Source organism: Palaemon carinicauda, chromosome 5 (genome assembly GCF_036898095.1).
Source record: "Palaemon carinicauda isolate YSFRI2023 chromosome 5, ASM3689809v2, whole genome shotgun sequence".
In the NCBI taxonomy this organism is placed as follows: domain Eukaryota; kingdom Metazoa; phylum Arthropoda; class Malacostraca; order Decapoda; family Palaemonidae; genus Palaemon; species Palaemon carinicauda.
In genome coordinates, this window is record NC_090729.1 from 74,096,595 (window position 1) to 74,120,905 (window position 24,311).

The 24,311-nt window shown below is 39.3% G+C and overlaps 1 protein-coding gene across 9 annotated transcripts in view; it reads right to left on the bottom strand.

The window, feature by feature from the left end:
* Positions 1–24,311, bottom strand: part of LOC137641335 (UTP--glucose-1-phosphate uridylyltransferase-like) — a 238,799-nt gene that overhangs the window by 89,706 nt on the left and 124,782 nt on the right. For all 9 annotated transcript variants that reach the window (XM_068373782.1, XM_068373787.1, XM_068373790.1 and 6 more), the window contains 2 exons: positions 21,511–21,741; positions 20,827–21,009 (listed from right to left, as the gene is read on the bottom strand). In XM_068373782.1, coding sequence (XP_068229883.1) covers positions 20,827–21,009; positions 21,511–21,741 — 414 coding nt within the window. The remainder of the gene's footprint in view (positions 1–20,826; positions 21,010–21,510; positions 21,742–24,311) is intronic.

Genomic DNA, 24,311 nt, shown 5'->3' on the forward strand with positions numbered 1-24,311 from the left:
GCGTTTCCAACCGTCGCGTAGGCGAACGCTTCGCTAAGACTCCCTAAGCGGTGAAATCACTGGAGGTTTAGCTGGACACCTGTCCGAGGAATGGTCATTCTCATCATCACATCCGGTCCGAGTTCGTTTGGAAGGTCTGGTTGAGGGGCTACACGCTAATGGACTGTTCGTGCGCCTACCTCTACCTCTAGTCAAGGAATGTCTAGACCAGTGGTTCTCCAACTGTGGTCCACGGTCCCCTATGGGACCGGGAAGGGGTTTCAGGGGGACCGCGAAGAGTCCACTCAGTACAGTACTTGAAATTGTTGGCTAGCTTATTTGGGATTGTTACCAAGTCATAATGGCAGCGTTGTTCTAGGAAAAGGATATTATATCGTTGCACATTAAACTATCCCTTATTTACCCCCTTTTTCCGTTTGTATGTATTATTTCTATTCCTTGAGTTATTTTCTTTGGTACAAAGAAAGCTTGGCCAAATAACAACAAAAATATAGCAATTAAAGAGATTAAAAAAAAAAATTCTTAGCAAATAAAATGCATGGTGTGATAAAGCAGGTTAACGAATTTAAGAGGTAAAGAAATACGAGTAAGAAGTATAGGAGAGCAATAGAAAGTAAAAGCAGTACAATTTGAAGTTTCTGGATAGGGAGAGAGAAGTGTTGTGTTTGTGGGCCTCATGAGCGGTTGTTAACAAGTTTGCATGATTTTATTTGAGTTGTTTTAATTGGACGTGAGGTGAAACCCGTGTTTATATTTTAATTGTTTTGATAACAGGTGCAACAGTGATTCCAAAGTAGAAACAGCATCACCAGATTAAACAAGCCTGTAGCAGAGGGAGTTCTGGTAGTAAAATTTTTTTTCCATACTTTGTGGTACCGGCCATAGCCTAGTGCTCATACACCATTTGTATCAGTGATGTAAACACTCATGTGGCCTGATGCAAAGCTATCAACACTAATGTTTATGATTAATTACATTCATCTTACTGATTTTTTGTTACTGTTTTCTTATTTCATTATATGGCAATCCCTGAATAAGAGTAGAAGCATGGAATTGAAAAAAAAAAAAACTGGCACTCCGCGGAGGAATACATTTTAGACTTACTTCTTGAGAAGACTATAATCCGCAGCACTAGCGCCGTTACTTACTCACGATACATAGAAAAAAATTTCGGTAAAATTGCAAGGGTAGTATGTAATCAATAATATCAGAAGTAATAAAAGGTTAGGTAGTGCCCATTTTTTTAAAACATATAGTTCAAGATTCCATTTTTTTAAATATATAGCCCAAGATTTTGTGGCAAAATTAGCTGAGGTCGTTATATAGCGAGTCATTGGCAAAAAAAATACAGTGCTATTGCTACGATTAAACTATCATTAACTTCTTCGTCTTAAAAGTTTTCAGGTCTTTAGGACGGGGTAATTTTACGTGAGACCCTAGAATGAAACCAGATAATCTTTTTAATTGAAATGTTGAATATTTTAGGTGAAACTGCTTTGATTTCCATCAAAATCTTCAATATTTAAAGAAATTAATAAAATTCCACCTAAAATATTCAATACTTACAAAAATTGCTGATCTCATTCAAGGGTCTCATCTAAAATTACACCCTGCTTGACTTTTCTAAATTTCTATAAATCTATAAATCATTCTTTTTTGTAATTAAAATTTTCCCCTTCCCAGATTTATAATGGCTCCAAAGACGATGAGAAATGATGACTCACATTTGAAATTAGGTTTCACTGTAATGAAGTCTAGTGGAGAAGATAAACCATAATGTGTGTTATGTTCTGAGGTGTTGACATCCACTTCTCCAAAGCCCAGCAAGTTAGAGACACTTGGAAACAAGACATCCCACAGTGAACAAAGATGTCGCCTTCTTTAAACGCAAAGCCTATCAATTGCACAAATCCAGTCTTAATCACAAAGAAATGGTTTTGCAAACCATTAAGGCTGGTCTGAAAGCCTCCTATGAGGTTTCAAGGAAAATAGCTGTTGCCAAAAATCCCTGCAACATTGGAGAACAGTTAATATTACCTTGCTGCAAAGATATCCTATCAAATGTGCTTGGAAGCTCTGAACTTAAAAAACTGAAGCATGCGTCTCTGTCAAATGATACTGTTAGGAGGCGAATAGCGGAGATGTCTGATAACATACTGTCTCAGGTAGTCTCAAAGATTCAGAATTCGACTTTCAATTTTTTGCGATCCAACTTGATGAAACCACAGATGTCTCCAACTTAGCCCATCCTTGCGTGTATGTGCGATATGTATATAAAAAGCACCTAGATGACGAATTTTTGTTTTGTGAAATGCTCAACATCAGAACAACTGCAATGGAAATATTTAACAAAGTAGACAGATTTTTTGAGGCGCATGGTATTAAATGGGAACATGCTATTGGAGTGTGTACTGACAGCGCTCCAGCAATGCTTGGTTGTCGTCCTGGGTTTCAAGCTTTGGTTAAGCAAAAATCCCCAGATATTATTGGTACACATTGTACTATTCATCGCCAAGCCTTAGTAATGAAAACTGTGCCTGATGACTTTAACAATGTTCTCGGTGAAGAGATTAAAGCTGGTAACTTCAATAAAGTGAATACACTCAACTCTCGTTTATTTTCTGAGTTACGCAAAAAACAAATGATTCTGGTTTTGAAACACTCTTGTTGCACTCAGAAGTTAGGTGGCTTTCCAAAGGGAAAGTTTTGAAGAGAGTTTTTATATGTGAAGAAATGCAGCAATTTTTGAAAGATGACAAACCAGACATGCACGCAAAATTCTTAGATGTCCGCTTTCTTGTATGCCGGTCATTCTTGGTGGATATATTTGAATTCGTGAATTCCATTAATTTGGCACTGCAAGGAAAAGAGATGACAGTGCTACATTGTCATGAGAAATTAACTGCTTTCAAAATGAAACTTGAATTATGGCATTTCAAAAGAGAGGAAGAACTTTGCTCCATTTCCACAGTTAAATACATATATTGATGAAAATGAGCTCAACGTCGATGACGATATCCTTGAGGTGGTGAAACGCCACGTATCAATGCTATGTGCAGATATTTCTCATTATTTTCCTGACCTACAAGATTTTGAAAAATACCATTGGTTTATCAATAACCCTTTTGTACTCTCCATTAATGATCTGCCTTCAGAGGACAACTTGATTCAAGAACAGTTTAATGATTTGATTAATGATAGGGGTGCAAAACATATTTTCTGTGAAGTGTCCTGTAGCAGTTTATGGATTTAAATGGCACAGTCCTATCTCGATGTTGCAAACCTGGCTTTAAAGGTGCTGATTCCATTTGCAACCACCTAAGAGTGTGAGACAGCATTTTCCACATTACTTGCCATCAAAACTAAATCCCGAAACAGATAAAAAGCCACAAATGACATGGGAGTTGCGCTCGCCAAAACAATGCCAAATATAGAACTGGTTGAGGCAAAGCAGATGCACCCATGCTATTGAAAGTGCTTTTAATATCTAATGTTGCCATTTTCTCAATGAATAATTGATTAAATAAAAAACTTTTTGTTTCAATAGAAATTAGTTGTAATTTTTTGAAAAAAATATTTTCTGGGCTCCGACCCGTGCCGCCCAGTGAAATGCTCCTTTTACATCATTTCTAAGGTAAAAACTGCTATGAATTTACCAGAGAAAAATTTGTATAGGAATGCTAGGTTGAACCCAGCTCGCTCACCTTAATAAGGTGTCGGTATAATACTGGGGCGCTGAATAAATCATAACCAGAGGCCTCGCACCATTTAGATATCTCCTGTCAATATCCTTGAACAGCGAGGTGCCGTTCAACATCCTACTACTACTAGCAATCCCACGCCAGTGACGACACTCCTTTGTATAGCACGCGCTATCAAACACTTATTTTGCCTCAGTGTGTGAATTTCGCTAGTTTTTCCTGGATTTACCTCAAGATGTCGGACTCCACTGTCACTCCATCTAAGTTAGGTACCAGATCTATGAGTTTTGAGATTTTGGAGGGGGCTTTGCCCTTTTTTGCTTATATTATAACAGTTTTATTTTTCACGACCCCGCGTGGGTCTTTCATGGCGCTCGGCTCCCTCCTATCTCTCTCTCGTGTCGTTCTTAACATTTTTCAATGAGTCCTCCATACTGATTGTTTCTCGTTATGAACTTTCTGGGTATCCACGGTTCACACACCGTATTAATTTATTATATTGATGTCCTGTTATTACGATAACAGTTTTTACGATATACGAGAGCGTATTCTCGTTAGGTTGGCATGCCTGGTCGCCTTCGGGCGTTTCTATTCCATTAATATTATGACTTGGATTATTTACGTCCGCACGCCACGGACTTGCTTCTCATTTTTAGTCATTCGTTTTTCTTGCATTAGCTCGAGGGTCTTTCATGAGTCAGGTATTAGTTTTTCATTTTGTTAGCACTTCACTGACTGTGTTATGTTGGTAGCCCTGCCTACTCCCAGCGCCGTCAGGCTTGGTTTTCTCCTGTCTCATGTTCGTTCCCTCGTTTGTTTTACGATTGATGTATAGTTATTTTTATTATTATTATCATCCAGCATGCCTTCCTATCTTATTTTACCATGTGTTATGTTTATTATAGTGTTATTAGTCTTTCCGCGTGATCATATCAATCGTGGGTCTGGCAGGTTGGTATACTTGCTATCGCCCCACTCCTAGCCTCCCTCCCGCCCGATACCCCACCCCAGGGTTACCTCCCTCTCTCTCTCCCAATCGAGTTAGAGTCACTATGTTGCGTTATGTTCCCCTCCCGGGGCCTTTCGCTTTCTTTGCACGGGCGGTTCCCGTTGGTCTGTGAGGCTTGCTATTATTATACATTAACGTACATTACTTACACTTTTGTACTACTCTACCCGGTCGTAGTCGTTTTCTTTCCGTCGCTCGTTTGGTCAACGATCGACGGGAAGTTTTCTGCTAGGTCCGTGGTACCTTGTCATGTTATATTATTTTATTAAGTTTTGTACGTGCTACTCCCTCTCGGTCCCGCACTTCACGGACCCATTAAAGATCCCTTCCCCTCTATGGTGTCCCGCACCTCACGGACCTCATATAGATATATATATATATAAAGACTTTCATTACGGGATCCCCGGACGTAGCTTTTATACATTACCATCTGGTCGAGTTGTTTAGTTGAGCCTCCGGAGCCGACGTTACTCATTATTACTTGGATTAACTTTATATATTAGTCACATATATATATTATATATACGATCCTAGTTCTCGACCTTCCCTTCCCTCTTTTGATATGATCACGGTTACGGTCTGACTTATTTTTATTCTTAATACAATCAAAATAAATCTTTTATCATATTGATGTATTTAAGCACTCCCCCAATTTGCTTTCCTTCTAAATACTTGATGTATATATATAAAAATTTTTATCATGATATTGATATATATAGATAATTTAAGCACTCCGGGCCCCTAATTTGCTTTCATTCAAGATTCTTGATGTATATATATAAATTTTTTTATCATGATATTGATATATATAGATATTTTAAGCTCCGGGGCCTCCGGGCCCCTAATTTGCTTTCCTTTAAGATACTCATGTATCTTTTATCTTACAGACTGTACGCTGTGCGATGACGGCATGTGCCGCTGTCCTCCATCAACCCTGCGGCCATGACGTGTGTCGTTCGCACGCTCACTGTTCTGTTCAAGTGGATGACTTAGCTGTTTGGCATCCGGACAATTGTGTAGTCTGCTACAAAATGACCACTCTAACATCTGACTCGGTGAGCGCATTTTCATTAATACAGACTTGTAGGGAGTTATAATTGATTTTGATGATTTATTTTAATCACATTTATTATTTTTAAGGCCACAGTCCTCTGGACTTCCCGCATGCCTTTCACTTCGTGCCTACGAAATCCTTGGACTTCTCCCCTTTTTCTTTGGCACAAATATCCATCGCTAATAGTCTGTTCTCTTTCAGAGCACCCAACTTGAAAAAGACACAGCTCAGGCTACCCTCAAAATCTGGATTGGCGGGTTCGCCCGCAACGTGAAGGCCAAACAGCCTTATATCCTCTCTGAGGATTGGTGTTCCCGCCTCTACCCCCATGCTAAAACTTCAGCTGCGGTCCCCAAAGAGTTGACGGACCCTATCATCGAGAGGATCGAATCTCTTCTTCTGGCCCCGGACCAAGAAGAGACGGGCGGCACCCTAACTGAGGACGTCGCTACCCTCAACCTTGATGTGGAACCCATGGCTCTGGATGATCCTGACGCAGGTAGGGACGTAGGTGAGTCAGGTGGTTCCCGGGCTAATATTCCTCTCCCTAGCCCGGCTTTCTCTTCTACTTCAGAACACTCTTCTTTTCAAGGTTTTCCGGGGACAACCGGGACTGATCTCAGTCCCCGGTCTGTTCCCCCCAAGGTGAAGGCTCATCGTAAGCCTTTATATAAGACTCACAAGTCTTCGAGATCATCATCCTCGAAGACTAAATCCTCCTCCACCAGAGTCTCTCAAGACCCAATTGCTGTGCCCTCAACCTCTCACGGAGTAACCTCCGTTCCGGCAACTGTTCCCCCCCGGCGGAATCATTTAACGCGGTGGATTTTTCAGAGCAACTGTTTGCTCGTTTTAAGTCGATGCTATCGTCTCATACGCAGCAATCGCAAGAGAGGATAGCTTCCATGGAGAGCCTAGTTCAGGGACTCATGCGCTCGGGGCTGCCACCGCCACAACAGCAATACCCCGTCCCCGACGCCTCCAAGCTTCCTCCTTTCAATAAGAATAACCCTTGGAGGTTAGCATTGCATGCCCCCTTCTCGGAGGGTATGTTGTCAATCGAAGGTTTCGGTACCCGGCCTCTTACGGATTATGAATTCTACCCGCCGGGTCTTGAATTCCCCTTCCCCGGCCGCGCTCGCCTCACGGAAGAGGCTCTGATTCGATTAGATAAGGTCCCAAAGGAAACTGTTATTTTTCCTAAAGAACAGGCACAGTCTGTCTTGGTCCGCGTGTTCAATGAGTGGGACTGCTTGAACACAATGATTACGGCCTACAAAAGTTCTTATACTATGTTTGTGGCCGACGACCAGACCCCTACCCCATGTGCGACCAAGATCATAGAGTCGGTCTTTCAGGTTATCAAGGACGAGAAGCCTTTACCTCAACTCAGGGAGACCGACTTAACCTCCCTTCTCTTTCCGGGAGACAATGAATTTTGGCGGAACGCCCCAGCTACCTTCTCGGTAGGTAAGTTGAGCCCGGACTGTGCCTCGACGCAGTTCAGCGAACGGCTTCCCAAACTCCCGGAGTCTCTTATTAAATTGGAATATGAGTCGAGGTGTAGATTCAGCAGATCCCTTAATTCGGTTGCCCTTTCCGAATTGACCATCACCACATACAACGAGGAGGACCTCCTTAAGGTCCTCACTAAGTCACTTTTGCAAAACTTTATGGCTGACGCCTATGATTTTGCAAACGCCAGGACCCGTTGTCGACGACATGTCCTATCCGAAGCCACGATTAGGCACGAACCTAATAGGCTCATCAAAGCTCCAGTCTGGGGCCCGGATCTTTTCCCAGAGGATTTAGTTAACTCGGTCCTTAACGAGGCAGCTAGAGCCAACCAAAACTTCAAGGTTAGGTGGGGCCTCGTTTCAAAGAGGAAATATAAGCCTATTAGTACCCCAATTCGAGGTAGGAGGAGATTGAGGCCCTTCCAATCTTCCCAATTCAGGGTTCAACCGGTCTCAGTCCAACCTGCTCCTCAAGGTGCCCAGCCTTCTACCTCAAAGGGCCAACAACAAGAACAATACGTCCTGGTCCCCCAGTCTCAGATCGCCTCGACTTCCTTCTCCCCCACCTTTAACCCCACTTATGAGTCTCAGGGCTCTTTCCGTGGCTACCAGCGTCACAGGGGTTCCAGGGGTGCCTTTCGTGCCCGAGGTGGCGGAAGGGGTTACCAGCGAGGCAAGTCTTCCCGTGGAAGCAGAGGAGGCAAATCATCCTCCAACCATTGAGAAACTGCAGGTAGGAGGGAGATTGTACATACTGTATTTCGGGACCGTTGGAAGTTCAGCGATTGGGCTTCCAGCATCATCTCAAAAGGCCTAGGGTGGAGCTGGATACAGGGACCTCCTCCACCGAACAGCTTGTACCAACTACCAACAGAAGAACTACGTTCCTTCACAAAAGATCTGCTACTAAAGAATGCAATCCAAAGCATACGTCGCTTAAGATTTTAAGGACGCTTGTTCAGCGTGCCAAAGAAAGGCTCAGACAAACGGAGAGTAATCCTGGACCTGTCTCGTTTAAATTCCTTCATTCGTTGCGACAAATTCCATATGCTTACCGTCTCGCAGGTGCGGACCTTACTTCCCCGTGGGGCCGTCACCACCTCCATCGATCTTACAGATGCCTACTATCACGTTCCAATAGCAAGGCATTTTCGTCCTTTTCTGGGCTTCAAGCTAGACAAACAAGTCTATGCATTCAAAGTGATGCCATTCGGGCTCAACATAGCACCCAGAATCTTCACCAAACTAGTAGAGACAGTAATTCAAGAGCTTCGAACTCAGGGGATACAGGTAGTGGCCTATCTAGACGATTGGCTAATCTGGTCAGACAATGCCCAGACTTGCCGCATAGCAACGAACAAAGTCCTCACCTTCCTTCGACAACTGGGATTCCAAGTCAACCTCGAGAAATCCCGCCTGGTCCCGGAGACCAAGTTTCAGTGGCTGGGACTACAATGGGACCTGTGCTCCCATACGCTGTGCCTCCCCAAAGCCAAAAGGAAGGAGATAGCGAGGAATACAAAACACTCAGGGAAAAGTTGACCTCCAGAAGGAACCAAGAGAGGATCCTAGGTTCCTTACAGTTCGCCTCCGTGACAGACATCGTCCTAAGGTCCAAACTCAAGGACATAAACAGAGTGTGGCGCTCCAGAGCAACCGCAATACGCCGAGACAAACGTGCTCGCCTTCCCCCAATCCTGAGAAAAAGTCTGCAGCCTTGGACGAAGATCAAGAATCTTTCCAAGTCGGTTCCCTTACAACATCCGGTCCCGGGACTCGTCGTTCACACAGACGCCTCCTTAACAGGGTGGGGAGGTTACTCCCAGCACAAGAAAGTCCAGGGGTTATGGTCACCGGTCTTCCAACAAATGCACATCAACGTCCTAAAGGCCATGGCAGTCTTCCTCACTTTAAAACGTCTCAATCCAGCCAGGAATCTCCATATCAGACTGGTTCTCAACAGTGCAGTCATAGTACACTGCCTCAACAGAGGAGGCTCCAGATCAGCCCAAATAAACCACATCATGTTGAAGATTTTCTTCATGGTAGCAATGTACAAGTGGCACCTGTCAGCAGTCCATCTAGCAGGAGTCCGGAATGTGGTAGCGGACTCACTTTCCCGGACGACTCCGCTAGAGTCGGAATGGTCACTAGACAATCGATCTTTCCAGTGGATACTATCTCAAGTCCCGGGTCTCCAGGTGGATCTGTTTGCGACGGAACCCAATCGCAAACTGGATTGTTACGTAGCCCCCAACCTGGACCCTCAGGCTTATGCCACGGACTCTATGATTCTAGATTGGAATACCTGGAAGATGATTTATCTGTTTCCTCCGGTGAATCTCCTGCTGAAAGTTCTGCACAAACTCAGATCCTTCAAAGGTCAAGTGGCTCTCGTAGCCCCCAACTGGCCCAAGAGCAATTGGTTCCCCTTGTTGCTAGAACTAGGTCTCCGCCCCCGCCGGATTCCCAATCCGGTGCTAACACAGACAGTACAAACTCGCAATGTGTTCGCTTCCTCAAGGATTCTGAAAGCCCTAACTTTCTGGACTTCATGAAGTTCACAGCCCAACGAGGTAAAAACATCGATCCTTTGAATACTATTTTCCTGGAATCTGACAAAAGGGAATCTACTCTCCATCAATATGACTCAGCTGTCAAGAAATTAGCTAAGTTCTTGAAAGATTTGCAAGTTGAGAAAATGACGATGAACCTAACTGTGACATTCTTCAGAACTCTCTTCGAATCAGGCCTGGCAGCCAATACAGTACAATTACTACAATCAAGTCAGCCTTGAAAAAGATCTTCCATATTGGTTTTGACAATGATTTAACGGATTCATATTTCTCATCCATTCCGAGAGCTTGTGCCAGACTAAAACCTTCAACTCGCCCTAGCGCAGTTTCCTGGTTTTTGAACGATGTTCTTAAGCTAGCCTCTGACACCTCAAATGAATCCTGTAACTATATGGCATTATTAAGAAAGTCACTTTTTCTTTTGAGCCTCGCCTCTGGCTCCAGAATCTCAGAATTGTCAGCCTTATCTAGAGACCCAGGTCATATAGAGTTTCTCTCTTCGGGTGAGGTCCTTCTCTCCCCTAACAAAGTTTTCCTGGCTAAAAATGAGGACCCCCCAAAACAGGTGGTCTCCCTGGAAGATTGTTCCACTTCCTTGGGATCCATCCCTGTGTCCAGTTACCACCCTGAAATCCTACTTAAGTAGAACTTCCACTACAACCACAGGGCCCTTATTTATTAGAGAACACGGAGGAACTATTACCCTTAAGGGAATCAGGCAGCAAATTCTTTATTTTATTAAACAAGCTAATCCTGAATCATTCCCACATGTCCATGATATTCGAGCTGTGGCTACTTCAATTAATTTTTTCCACCATATGAAATTTGATGATTGATTGATTTAAAGTTTTCAGGCATCCTGACATCTGAGGTCATTGACGCCGGTAACATTTAATTTATGTATACAAAAATAAAAAATTAAATAAAATAAAAAACAAGAGTATTCAATTAAAATCATAAAAGTTGAATGTCATAAAAGTTAAATATTTTTCAGAAGACCTGCTTCTGAAATAAATCTAAAAATGCCACTTGCATGGTAGGACACATCATTTCCAAGAATCTTGTCAAGGATGAACCTGCCACTTTCACCTCGAGCCTCAAACAAATATCTATTCCTTAAGTTGTTATAATTGGGGCATTCGGTCAACAAATGCCTTACTGTTAGAGGTACTAAACAGTCGTCACAATACGGTTGGTGTTGGCCCTTCAGCAGAAACTCGTGTGTCAACCGAGTGTGACCAATACGGAGACGACAAAAGACGTCTCCCATTTTCGGGGCATCATATTATACCTCCAAGGAGATATGTCATTTGTTACCTCTCGCATTTTATTCCCATCTAGGCTATCCCATTGCTGTTGCCATTTATTGCAAACCAATTTCTTGGTGTCAGGTAAGAAATCATTACAGGGAATGGGATACCTTCTTGGCAGCAACTCGGATGCAGCCTTCTTAGCCAGTGAATCTGCCTTCTCATTCCCAGACACACTTACATGTGCTGGAACCCAACAAAATTGAACTGTTATACCTCTCCGTCCAATAATAAAAAGCAATTCTAAAATCTTTAAAACTAGAGGGTTATTAGAATTAAAAACTTCTATAGCTTGAAGGACACTCCTTGCATCACTAATAATTGTAAAATTACCCTCCTTCTCCAACGCTATTTTCTCAATAGCAGTTAATATGCCATACAGTTCGGCAGTAAATATGGAAGCGGTCAGAGGAAGTGCACTTCTACAATTAAAACCATTACTATGTACTCCAAATCCAACGCCAGCATCAGATTTGGAGCCATCAGTATAGATAAAAGTTGATCCTCTATGTTCTTTAACATGTTCATTAAAAAGACACCTGGCTTCTAGGTCTGACATATTCTTAATATCTCCAATAAAATATTTACAAAAAGATATCTATGGTAACTTCCATGGAGGCGTTGATGATACCTTGAATGGAAGTACCTTATTTCTAATTATATCCAGACTATTTAATAATCGTTTCACCCGAAAGCCATAAGGTTGAGGGGATTTTGGGTGCAACTCAAAGTATGATGAGTGTCTTACAAGGCTTGCAGTCTGAAAGGCTAGAGAGTTAGGGAGTCTTTGCAATCTAAACCAATACCGAATAATGGAAGACATTCGGTAAAGGTCTAGAGGTAACTCTCCAGCATCAACAAGGAGACTTGGGATAGGCGAGGTTTTAAAAGCTCCAGTAGACAATCTAATATCTGCATGATGTATCGAGTCTAATATCTTTAACCGGCTTGGGGTGGCTGAAGAATATATTTCACAACCATAACTAATTTTGGAAAAAATCAAGGCCTTGTATAATTTTAAAATAGTATTGCGGTCTGCCCCCCCTGATGTATGGGACAATACTTTTAAGATATTCAGAGCCTCGAGACATTTAGCTTTTAACGCTTTTAAGTGAGAAACCCATGTAAGCCTACAATCAAATATCAAACTTAAAAATTTAGCTTCTCTTGCACATGGTATCCGTTGACCTTTAATGTATATATCCGGGTCTGGATGTACTCCCCGGATACGACAAAAATGGAAATTGGTAGTTTTACTTGTTGAGAACTTAAATCCATTCATGTCAGCCCACTGGATAATTTTATCAATAGCGAGTTGGATTTTTCTCTCAACCATTGCCATTCTAGTGCCAGCAAATGATATTGAGAGATCATCCACAAATAATGTTGAGAGAACATCCTGCGGAATGGCTGAGGATATCCCATTAATTGCTAGTGCAAAAAAGGGTTACGCTCAGCACACTACCCTGAGGAACTCCTTCTTCCTGACACTTACTCTCTGATAGAGTATTCCCAACTCTCACTTGAAAAACTCTACGTGAAAGAAATGCCTGAATAAATAGTGGCAGCTCTCCTCTCAATCCGATTTCATGAATGGTTTTAAGTATACCATATCTCCATGTGGTACCATATGCCTTTTCAAGGTCAAAAAATACTGTAACATGGTGCTGTTTGGAAGCAAAGGCTTCACAAATAGAAGACTCAAGTCGTGTCAACACATCAGTCGTTGAGTGCATTTTTCGGAATCCACATTGAATCGATGATAAAATACCTTTCTTTTCAAGGTACCACATCAGCCTTGCATTGACCATCTTCTCCATGATTTTACATAAACAAGATGTCAATGCAATAGGACGATAGTTTGCTGCTAAAAACTTGTCTTTACCGGGTTTTAAAAAGGCTAAAATAATGGCTAGTTCCCAAACACTTGGGTAACTATGATCATGCCATATTCTATTAATAATGCTTAAAATAAATAGCTTTGTATTAAAATGTACATGTTTAATCATTGCATATGGTGAAATTTGATGAGCTATCAAAATATACGGGTTGGAAGTCCCCTAAAGTTTTCAAGTGCCACTACCTAAAACCTTTAGAAGCTCTTAGATTTGCCACAGTAGCTGCAGGGAATATAGTTCCTCCTGAAGGTACTGAGTCCTAATCACAACGTCTTGCTCTGTCCTCTTTCCCTCCTGCCTGGCTTACCTGTTGTTCCTACCTGTTTTGTTTACCATACACCCTTATGGTGTATTATTTTATTATTCAATTGTTCAATTTCACGAATTGTTTTGATTTCACTTGTTCTTGAAATCCCCGAGCTGATTTTATTTTGTTATGTTAAATCTTTGTTATGGATTTACTTTTGCTTGGTTCTCTCTATCATCCCCTGATGGGATTTTGTACCATGCTCATATTCATTTCTATGATTGAATTTTTACCTTTGCATTTTTTATTACTAAGCTGGATTACCACAATTCATATCTGTTGAATTTTACCTACAGGTTTCATTATTGTTTGTTTACCATGTCTATTTATCATTGTCATATACACGTTGATCTATTTTTACGGGTTTCCACATCCCTCTTTTTAATATTAAAACTCATCAGCTATGTTATTTTTGTGTTATTCCCTCTTCAGGTAGTTAGCCATATTGGGTCCCCATTCTCTGGTACGATTTCACTGGGCGGCACGGGTCGGAGCCCAGAAAAGGGATTTTGACGTAGGAAAAATCTATTTTTGGGCGAGAGACCCGTGCTGCCCAGTGAACCCACCCGTCCCTCCCTAATTGGGCCTCAATCTGGGGTGCTATAAGGAGGGACGTCACTGGCGTGGGATTGCTAGTAGTAGTAGGATGTTGAACGGCACCTCGCTGTTCGGGGATATTGACAGGAGATATCTAAATGGTGCGAGGCCTCTGGTTATGATTTATTCAGCGCCCCAGTATTATACCGACACCTTATTAAGGTGAGCGAGCTGGGTTCAACCTAGCATTCCTATACAAATTTTTCTCTGGTAAGTTCATAGCAGTTTTTACCTTAGAAATTATGTAAAAGGAGCATTTCACTGGGCGGCACGGGTCTCTCGCCCAGAAATAGATTTTTCCTACGTCAAAATCCCTTTTTTGGGTCGTCATTTTTTGAATAAACGTTTGTTTGCCAAAAAGGTTTTGTTCCAGCGGCCTATATGTTAATTGTGGTTAATGTAAAAGAGTCCGAGGGCCATCTAAAATATTATAAAGAGAAAGCCATGCAAAAAATCTTAAAATAGTTTGAGAACCACCACTAGTCTAGACCTTGATCGCAACCAAGCGGTTCGTGATCATGAACAGGAGCGTCTAGCTCTCGTTCGAGAACGTCGTGAACATCGCGAATCCCTATTACATGAACGTGAGCATCGGCATCGCGAACGTGAACGACGTTCTTCGTGAACGCTGCCCTTGTGAACGGGAGCGTCGGCTTCACGAGCGCGAGCGCTGTTCTCGTGATCTAGATCGCAGAGATCTAGAACGTGAGCATCTGGACCTAGGTCTAGAGTTTGCTTGTGATCGTGTTGAACGCGATCACGAGATTTGTCCTCGTGAACAGGAACGCCTCCAAAGAGAGCACTGAGACCTGTGGTCTCGTGAGCACGAGGCTCTAGACCGTGAGTGCCTTCTAGAAGAAGGACACTCGGATAGTGATAGCTACAATCGGTCAAAAAAAAAAAGAGAAAATGAGAAAGCAAAATCACAAGTCCAATGACAGTCAGGGAGGGAGAAGACGCATCCGATCTCTACCGAGCCGAAAGAAAAAGTGATGTCTCTCACAACTGTGATAGTATTTACAGAGGCAGCTGGGTACCGCCCAGTAAACCCCAGTCTACCTGCTTAAGTGGTTAGGCAGCGTTGCCACTTCGCAAATAAAGTCTAATGACTACCTTCCAACTACGCTGAAAGATAATCCACATAAATAACGGAAGCTTTGTTAGTATGGGAACAAACATCAAAATCTTAAGTATCTACTAATCCGGCATTCGTAGGTCTTTGCAAACAACACTCAAGATGAATACATTAGAATCTTAAATATCTACTAATCAGGCATTCATAGGTCTTTGCAAACAACACTCAAGGCAAATAGATTAGAATCTTAAGTATCTACTAATCAGGCATTCGTAGGTCTTTGCAAACGACACTCAAAATACATTAGAATCTTATGTATCAATTAATCAGGCATTTGCAGGTCTTGCAAACAATCAAGAAAAATACATTGAAATTTTAATTATCTATTAATCAGGTATTCATAGGTCCTTGCAAACAATACTCAAGAAAAATACATCAGAATATTGATTATTATTATTATTATTATTATTATTATTATTATTATTATTATTAATATTAGCCAAGCTACAACCCCAGATGCTATAAGCCCAAGGGCTCCAATAGGGAAAAATAGCCCAGTGAGGAAAGGAAATAAGGAAATAAATAAATGATGAGAACAAGTTAACAATAAATCATTCTAAAACAGTAACATCAAAACAGATATGTCCTATATAAACTATTAACAACGTCAAAAACAGATATGTCAAATATAAAATATAAAAAGACTCATGTCAGCCTGGTCATCATAAAAACGTTTGCTCCAACTTTGAACTTTTGAAGTACTACTGATTCAACTACCCGATTAATTAGGAAGATCATTCCACAACTTGGTAACAGCTGGAATAAAACTAGAATACTGTGTAGTATTGAGCCTCATGATGGGAAGGCCTGGCTATTAGAATTAACTGCCTGCCTAGTATTAAGAACAGGATAGAATTGTCCAGGGAGATCTGAATGTAAAAGATGGTCAGACTTATGGAAAAGTCTTATGTAACATGCATAATGAACTAATTGAACGACGGTGCCAAAGATTAATATTTATATCAGGAATAAGAAATTTAATAGACCATAAGTTTCTGTCCAACAAATTAAGATGAGAATCAGCAGCTGAACACCAGACAGGAGAACAATACTCAAAACAAGGAAGAATGAAAGACTTAAAACACCTATTCAGAATAGATTGATCACCGAAAACCTTAAAAAGACTCTCAATAAGACAATTTTTTGTGCAATTGAAGAAGACACAGACCTAGTGTGTTTCTCAAAAGTAGATATTCGTAGGTCTTTGCAAACAACACTCAAGACAAATACATTAGAATCTAAGGTGTCTACTAATCCTACATCCGTAGGTCTTTGCAAACAGCACTCAAGGAAAATGTATTAGAATCTTAATTATCTACTAATCAGATATTCGTAGGTCTTTGCAAACAACACCCAAAACCAATACATTAAAATTTTAAGTATCCACTAATCAGGGATTTGAAGGTCTTTGCAAATAACACTCAAGAAAAATACCTGTACATTAGCAACCTAATTATCTACTAATCAGGTATTTGTAGGCCTTTGCAATCAACACTAGAGAAAAATACATTAGAATCCTAATTAGCTAATAATCATGCAATCTTGGGTCTTTGCAAACAACACAGAAAATAAATATATTAGAATCTTAAGTATCTATTAATCAGACATTCGCAGGTCTTTGCACACAACACTCATGAAAAATACATTAGAATCTTAAGTATCTACTAATCAGGCATTCGTAGGTCTTTACCAACAACACTCAAGACGAATAATTAGAATCTTAAATATCTACTAATCAGGCATTCGTAGGTCTTTGCAAACAACACTCAAGACAAATAAATTAGAATCTTAAGTATCTACTAATCAGTCATTCGTAGGTCTTTGCAAACAACACTCAGACAAATAAATTAGAATCTTAAGTATCTATTAATCAGGCATTCATAGGTCTTTGCAAACAACACTCAAGACAACCATATTAGAATCTTAATTATCAACTAATCAGGCATCCGTAGGTAGTAGGTTGACCAGGGCATCAGCCATCCGTTGAGATACTACCACTAGAGAGTTATGGGGTCTTTTGAGTGGCCAGACAGTACTACATTGGATCCTTCTCTCTGGTTACGGTTCATTTTCCCATTTGCCTAAACACTCACACACCGAACAGTCAGGCCTATTCTTTATATACAATCCTCTGTCCTCCTATACCTGACAACACTGAGATTACCAAACAATTCTTCTTATTGCACTGTAATTGTTCAGTGACACTTTCCTCTTTGTAAGGGTAGAAGAAACTCTTTAGTTATGATAAGCAGCTCTTCTAGGAGATGGACACTCCAAAATCAAACCATTGTTCTCTAATTCTAATCTTCGGTAGTGCCATAGCCTCTGTAACATGGTCTTCCACTATCTTGGGTTGGAGTTCTCTTGCTTGAGGGTACACTCGGGCACACTGTTCTATCTTATATCTAATTTCTCTTCCTCTTGCTTTGCTGAAGTTTTCATAGTTTATAGTGATATTTATTTTGATATTGTTGCTCTTCTTGAAACACTTTATTTTTCCTTGTTTCCTTTCCTCGCTGAGCTATTTTCCCTGTTGGAGTCCCTGGGCTTATAGCATCCTGCTTTTCCAACTAGGGTTGTAGCTTAGTAAGTAAGTAATAAAAATAATAATAATAATAATAATAATAATAATAACACAAGACCAATACATTAGAATCTTAATCATCTACCAATCAAGCATTCCTATGTCTTTGCAAACATCCCTCGAGAAAAATATTAGATTCTTAATTACCAATTAACTAGGCATTCGTAGGTCTTTGCAAACAACACTCTAGACAAATACATTAGAATCTTTATCTATTAATCAGGCATTCATAGCTCTTTGGAAAGAACACTTAAGAAAAATACATTAGAATCTTTATTATCTATTAATTAGGCATTCGTAGGTCTTTACACACACCATTCAAGAAAAATTCATTAGAATCTTAAGTATCTACTAATCAAGCATTCATATGTCTTTGCAAACAAAACTCAAGCCAAACACATTAGAATCTAAATTATCTACTAATCAGGCATTCGTAGGTCTTTGCAAACAACACTCAAGACAAATATATTAGAACCTTAATTACCTACTAATCAGGCATTCATATGTCTTTGCAAACAACACTCAAGACAATCACATTAGAATCTTAAGTTTCTAATAATCAGGCATTCATATGTCTTTACAACCAACACTCAAGACATACACATTAGAATCTCAATTATCTACTAATTAGGCATTCGTAGGTCTTTGCAAACAACACTCAAGACATACACACAATCTTAATTTTTCACTAATCAGGCATTCGTAGGTCTTTGCAAACAACACTCAAGACAAACATATTAGAATCTCGATTATCTACTAATCAGGCATTCGTAGGTCTTTGCAAACAACACTCAAGACAAATACACCAGAATCCTAATTATCTACTAATCAGGCATTCGTAGGTCTTTGCAAACAACACTCAAGAAAAACACACAATCTTAATTTTTCACTAATCAGGCATTCATATGTCTTTGCAAACAACACTCAAGACAAACATATTAGAATCTCGATTATCTACTAATCAGGCATTCGTAGGTCTTTGCAAACAACACTCAAGACAAACACACAATCTTAATTTTTCACTAATCAGGCATTCGTAGGTCTTTGCAAACAACACTCAAGACAAACATATTAGAATCTCGATTATCTACTAATCAGGCATTCGTAGGTCTTTGCAAACAACACTCAAGACATACACACAATCTTAATTTTTCACTAATCAGGCATTCGTAGGTCTTTGCAAACAACACTCAAGACAAACACACATCTTAATTTTTCACTAATCAGGCATTCGTAGGTCTTTGCAAACAACACTCAAGGCAAACACAATCTTAATTTTTCACTAATCAGGCATTCGTAGGTCTTTGCAAACAACACTCAAGACAAACATATTAGAATCTCGATTATCTACTAATCAGGCATTCGTAGGTCTTTGCAAACAACACTCAAGACAAATACACCAGAATCCTAATTATCTACTAATCAGGCATTCGTAGGTCTTTGCAAACAACACTCAAGACAAACACACAATCTTAATTTTTCACTAATCAGGCATTCATATGTCTTTGCAAACAACACTCAAGACAAGCATATTAGAATCTCGATTATCTACTAATCAGGCATTCGTAGGTCTTTGCAAACAACACTCAAGACAAATACACCAGAATCCTAATTATCTACTAATCAGGCATTCGTAGGTCTTTGCAAACAACACTCAAGACAAACACACAATCTTAATTTTTCACTAATCAGGCATTCGTAGGTCTTTGCAAACAACACTCAAGACAAACACACAATCTTAATTTTTCACTAATCAGGCATTCGTAGGTCTTTGCAAACAACACTCAAGACAAACATATCAGAATCTCGATTATCTACTAATCAGGCATTCGTAGGTCTTTGCAAACAACACTCAAGACAAATACACCAGAATCCTAATTATCTACTAATCAGGCATTCGTAGGTCTTTGCAAACAACACTCAAGACAAATACACCAGAATCCTAATTATCTACTAATCAGGCATTCGTAGGTCTTTGCAAACAACACTCAAGACAAACACACAATCTTAATTTTTCACTAATCAGGCATTCGTAGGTCTTTGCAAACAACACTCAAGACAAACATATCAGAATCTCGATTATCTACTAATCAGGCATTCGTAGGTCTTTGCAAACAACACTCAAGACAAATACACCAGAATCCTAATTATCTACTAATCAGGCATTCGTAGGTCTTTGCAAACAACACTCAAGACAAATACACCAGAATCCTAATTATCTACTAATCAGGCATTCGTAGGTCTTTGCAAACAACACTCAAGACAAACACACAATCTTAATTTTTCACTAATCAGGCATTCGTAGGTCTTTGCAAACAACACTCAAGACAAACATATCAGAATCTCGATTATCTACTAATCAGGCATTCGTAGGTCTTTGCAAACAACACTCAAGACAAATACACCAGAATCCTAATTATCTACTAATCAGGTATTCCTACGTATCTGCAAACAACACTCAACAAAAATACATTAGAATCCCAAGTATCTACTAGTCAGGCATGCATAGGTCTTTGCAAAGAACATTCACAGATGAATATATTTACAAAACATTCGTTTGCTCTTCCAGGGGATCAAAGAAATCCTTTTGAAGGATAATTGGATAAACAATTTTGAATGAACCCTATTTCTGTATAGTTTCATAAACTGTGCATAAGATTTAAATATTTCACATTATATATAGAGGGAGTTTAAGTATAATAAAGTTAAAACATGAGATCCAAAAACTCTTTAGTAAGCCTGTAGAATCTTAAATTATGTCATAAGTTTTTTCATCGAAATTAGAGCATAATCGTATTCCCTGTATTAGCCCTCATGAGATTACAGTAGAATAGACATTTGTGGCTATCTTTAATAATGTAGTAGATTTTTCTCAAGAAAATCAAAACCTCTGGAATTACCAAAATTAGTTATACTACATAATCCCATACAAAAATGTTTAAACGAATTTTTTTTTTCAAAACCACTTACACGCTAATAAAATACTAAAAACAAAATGTTTATAATAAAATTTCTTATTCATATTGCATTTCCTCCAAGAGCTTAGTTTAATTGACTTTTGCCAACGAAATTAAAAAAATAATTTTAATTTTCTTTCTCTTCAATAAGCACATGCCCTTAGTAAAGTAAGCCACTCACCTCAATCTGTTGGACAGTAAGATCTAAAAAGGTCAGGTCAGACCTGACCGGAATAATAGACTTGGGACCTTGGCAACCCATTGATGTTCCCAAGCCACCATTCAGTTTCACAACGACTAGCTTGTCTAACATGTCCCTAACCGATGACATGGACGGGGAAGAGAGTTCCGCATATTTTCGCACCTGCAAAAAATAATCTTTAATAATCGTAGTCAAATGAATAATAAAGGAAATGAATAATCTCAGTCAACAACAGGTTATAGGTAATAAAACAAACGAATAATATTCGGCCAAAAACCGACATTGAATATTAAATGAATAATCTCGGCCAAAAACAGGTTAGAAGTAATAAAGCAAATGAATAACCTCAGCCAACCACAGGTAATAAATAACAAAACTAATGATTAATCTTAACCAACTTCAGGACAATGAATCAAATGAATAACCTCAGCCAACAACAGGTAATATATAATAAGGTAAATGAATGATGTCAGTCAACAACAGGTTAAAAATAATAAACCAAAGGAATAATCTCAGCCAACAACCTGTTATAAATAAATATGCAAAATGGTAAGTCAGATATTTTGCCTTTACGATGGAAAAGGTTATCCATATTGTTTATGAGCCACTAAAGTGAATAAAAGCACAAGCAGTTTTGCTTTGAGGCCTTTCAGCATCACTCACAGATCCCTCGGGAAGTTTCTGAATATTCTCCCACTCGACGGACGGACCAGACTCATTGATAAAGCGCCCAAAGAGCTTTTCGAACCCTTCGAAGTCCTTCTGTACGGTATCCTTCAGAGGGGCAGGACACGTCTGAATCAACTTCTGCAGCTCGTGAGCCAGCTGAACCTGGGCGTCCTTCTTCGTCAACTCCTTGAACTCCATTGAGGGTGACCTCTGGTGGCCAAATACCTGTGCATTGGATTGAAACGTTTGATTAGTTGATGCTGGATAGAGTATGGAAACTCAAAATAAAAATGCTATAGTACCAAAATAAATATCAAAACAAAAAATAAAAAGATTGCTTTCCTCAATTAAAAATTACATGATACAGGTTTAATGGAGTCCTATTGATTTGCGTATCAATCCCCATGATCTAAATGTGTAGAGTCGGATTCAACGATAAATCAAACATTTGTACTGAATAACAAACAATGAGTATGAGAAAAAACACTTATTATATTTCATAATTGTATACAACTTGATTTCCTGATTTTTTCGTTACAATACAAAGTTATCAAATTCACGACAAGCATATGGACATTTAAATGTCCTTCCCAACAACAACTATAAGGCTTTATTTCAATATTCTCGCTTTGCTTCAAAATATATGTCATATGCCTTTGGTCACAAAAAAAGAAAAGAAAACGAAGAGTGGGGAATGTTCTAAGTGGCTTCAATGCAGGACATAGAATAAACATACAAATATCTAACACATCAGTTGCTTTAACTACTGTAATTAGATTTTCTTTGACGTTAAATCATCGGCAACTTTTTTTTTAAAGTATCCCATAAATAGATGAAATAATTTTGCTGATGCCCCACACTCCCCCCTCCCCCTATCACTTGCATGTTCTTAGCTCTCTTAATTGGTTCCACCTCCTCTCTTCTTATTACATTACTATAATATCTCAGACGAGCTTCCCTAGCCTTATCTTTTACATTAGGCTACATATACCACACATTCTTCTCATATCTTGAGTCTCCGTCCTCTCTCGCAGTGATATTCCAGCAATCCATCTCACCATCCTCATCTCGGTTCTTTCCAACAGTCCCTCCTTTTCCCTCCTAAGTGCTCAAGTTTCTGCCCCATACAGTGCACCTGTGATAAATGTCTTACAGAGCTTCATTTTGAGTATTAATGACATTTTCTCGTCTAAACATTGCCAGTTACTTTTCTACATATTTCCAACGCTTCTTTCACTATCTCTCACTGCTTTCTTAGTACCTCTGCCCTCTGTTATTATTTATCCACAGTAGCTAAACTCATTGTTCCGTTTTAACAGTTTACCATCTTCAACTTGAATGTTTACTTCTTCATGTCCTTCTCTATTACTAATCATTAACCCTTTCCAAAGTTCACCTTCAACATTTTTTTTTTTGTGTACCGGTATATATACCTACTGAATATCTCTTCTATTACATACTATTAAAAATCTGGTCACTTAATCTTTTCCTTTACCACAACAACAACAACAACAACAATAATAATAATAATAATAATAATAATAATAATAATAATAATAATAATAATAATTTTCTACGCATGGAGAGCCCATAACTTCAATCTTGAGTAATAGATATTTATAGCGTTAACAACATTTCAAAGACACACTGAAATATTCTACTATTCATAATTTGTCAAAATCTAAGCTAGCCAAGCATCCCAATCATAATCCTTACGAAGTAATTCTGTGCTTCAACTCTTACCCAATTTCGTGTAAAAGACAGTAATGTACAGTTGCTACTTAAAACATAAACTTCAGGAGTTTTACTGTCATGCAGTTACAGGAAAGAACGCTTTGATTGAAACACTTCGAAATTTCAACATAATGACTTGTGTTTACAAAGTCAGAACTAGAAAAGGTTAATTTTAAGCTACAGAACACATACATTACTTGTAAATGATTCACCAACACCTTTTGGAAACATTCATCTTCTGTAGAGTTTCGGAAGGAAAGGGGAATTTACAGCTCCATACAACAATCTTTCCGTTAATTGCATCAAAATATGCAAAGAATATTTGCTACATTACTTCGGTCACGAGATTTTACGCGCTAAAAAAAGAAAATAAGGAAAAAGAGAAACTAATCCAGATAATTGCAACAGGATCATCCCATCCACAGGCCTACATGTTACTGGTAACCTATAGTTAATTTATAGTTTGAGATTACAGGTGATGATTAGTATAGTTTCTTCTAAGTACAAAATAAAGGCAAAACTTTCAGTACTTAAATTTTGTACTTAATATCCTCCCTAGAAATGTTACCAACAAACAGTATTTTGCTATTAAATATCAACACATGATTTACATACTTGCTACTAAAAACATATAACTAACTACTGCACCTAAAATTCTTAAAGCCGCAAATATAAAAAAAAGACCCGAGAGATAACCCCCGTTTCTGGGTCGCGAGAGTGAAAAGATGAGAGAAGAAACGCTACGATCCTTTCCGCCATCGAAGAAGCTAAATTAGATATCATTTCATATTGTCATGAGAGTGGTAATATGGAGGACCAAGAGCATCATTCCCTTGACTAATGAACAAGTGGAATGATGCCGCTGTATTCGAAATATGAACTCTGTCGGTCTGACATTGTGCATGTAGAAACACGTTTGGCACTGCACTCCACACCACATCCCATATGTCTGGGACGCTTAATATTGCATCTACGTAACACAGGGACAACAACAACAACCTGCTTTGAAAATGTACTGAGAGGGTAGTCGAATGGCCGATGAAAATTACCAATTAAATAGG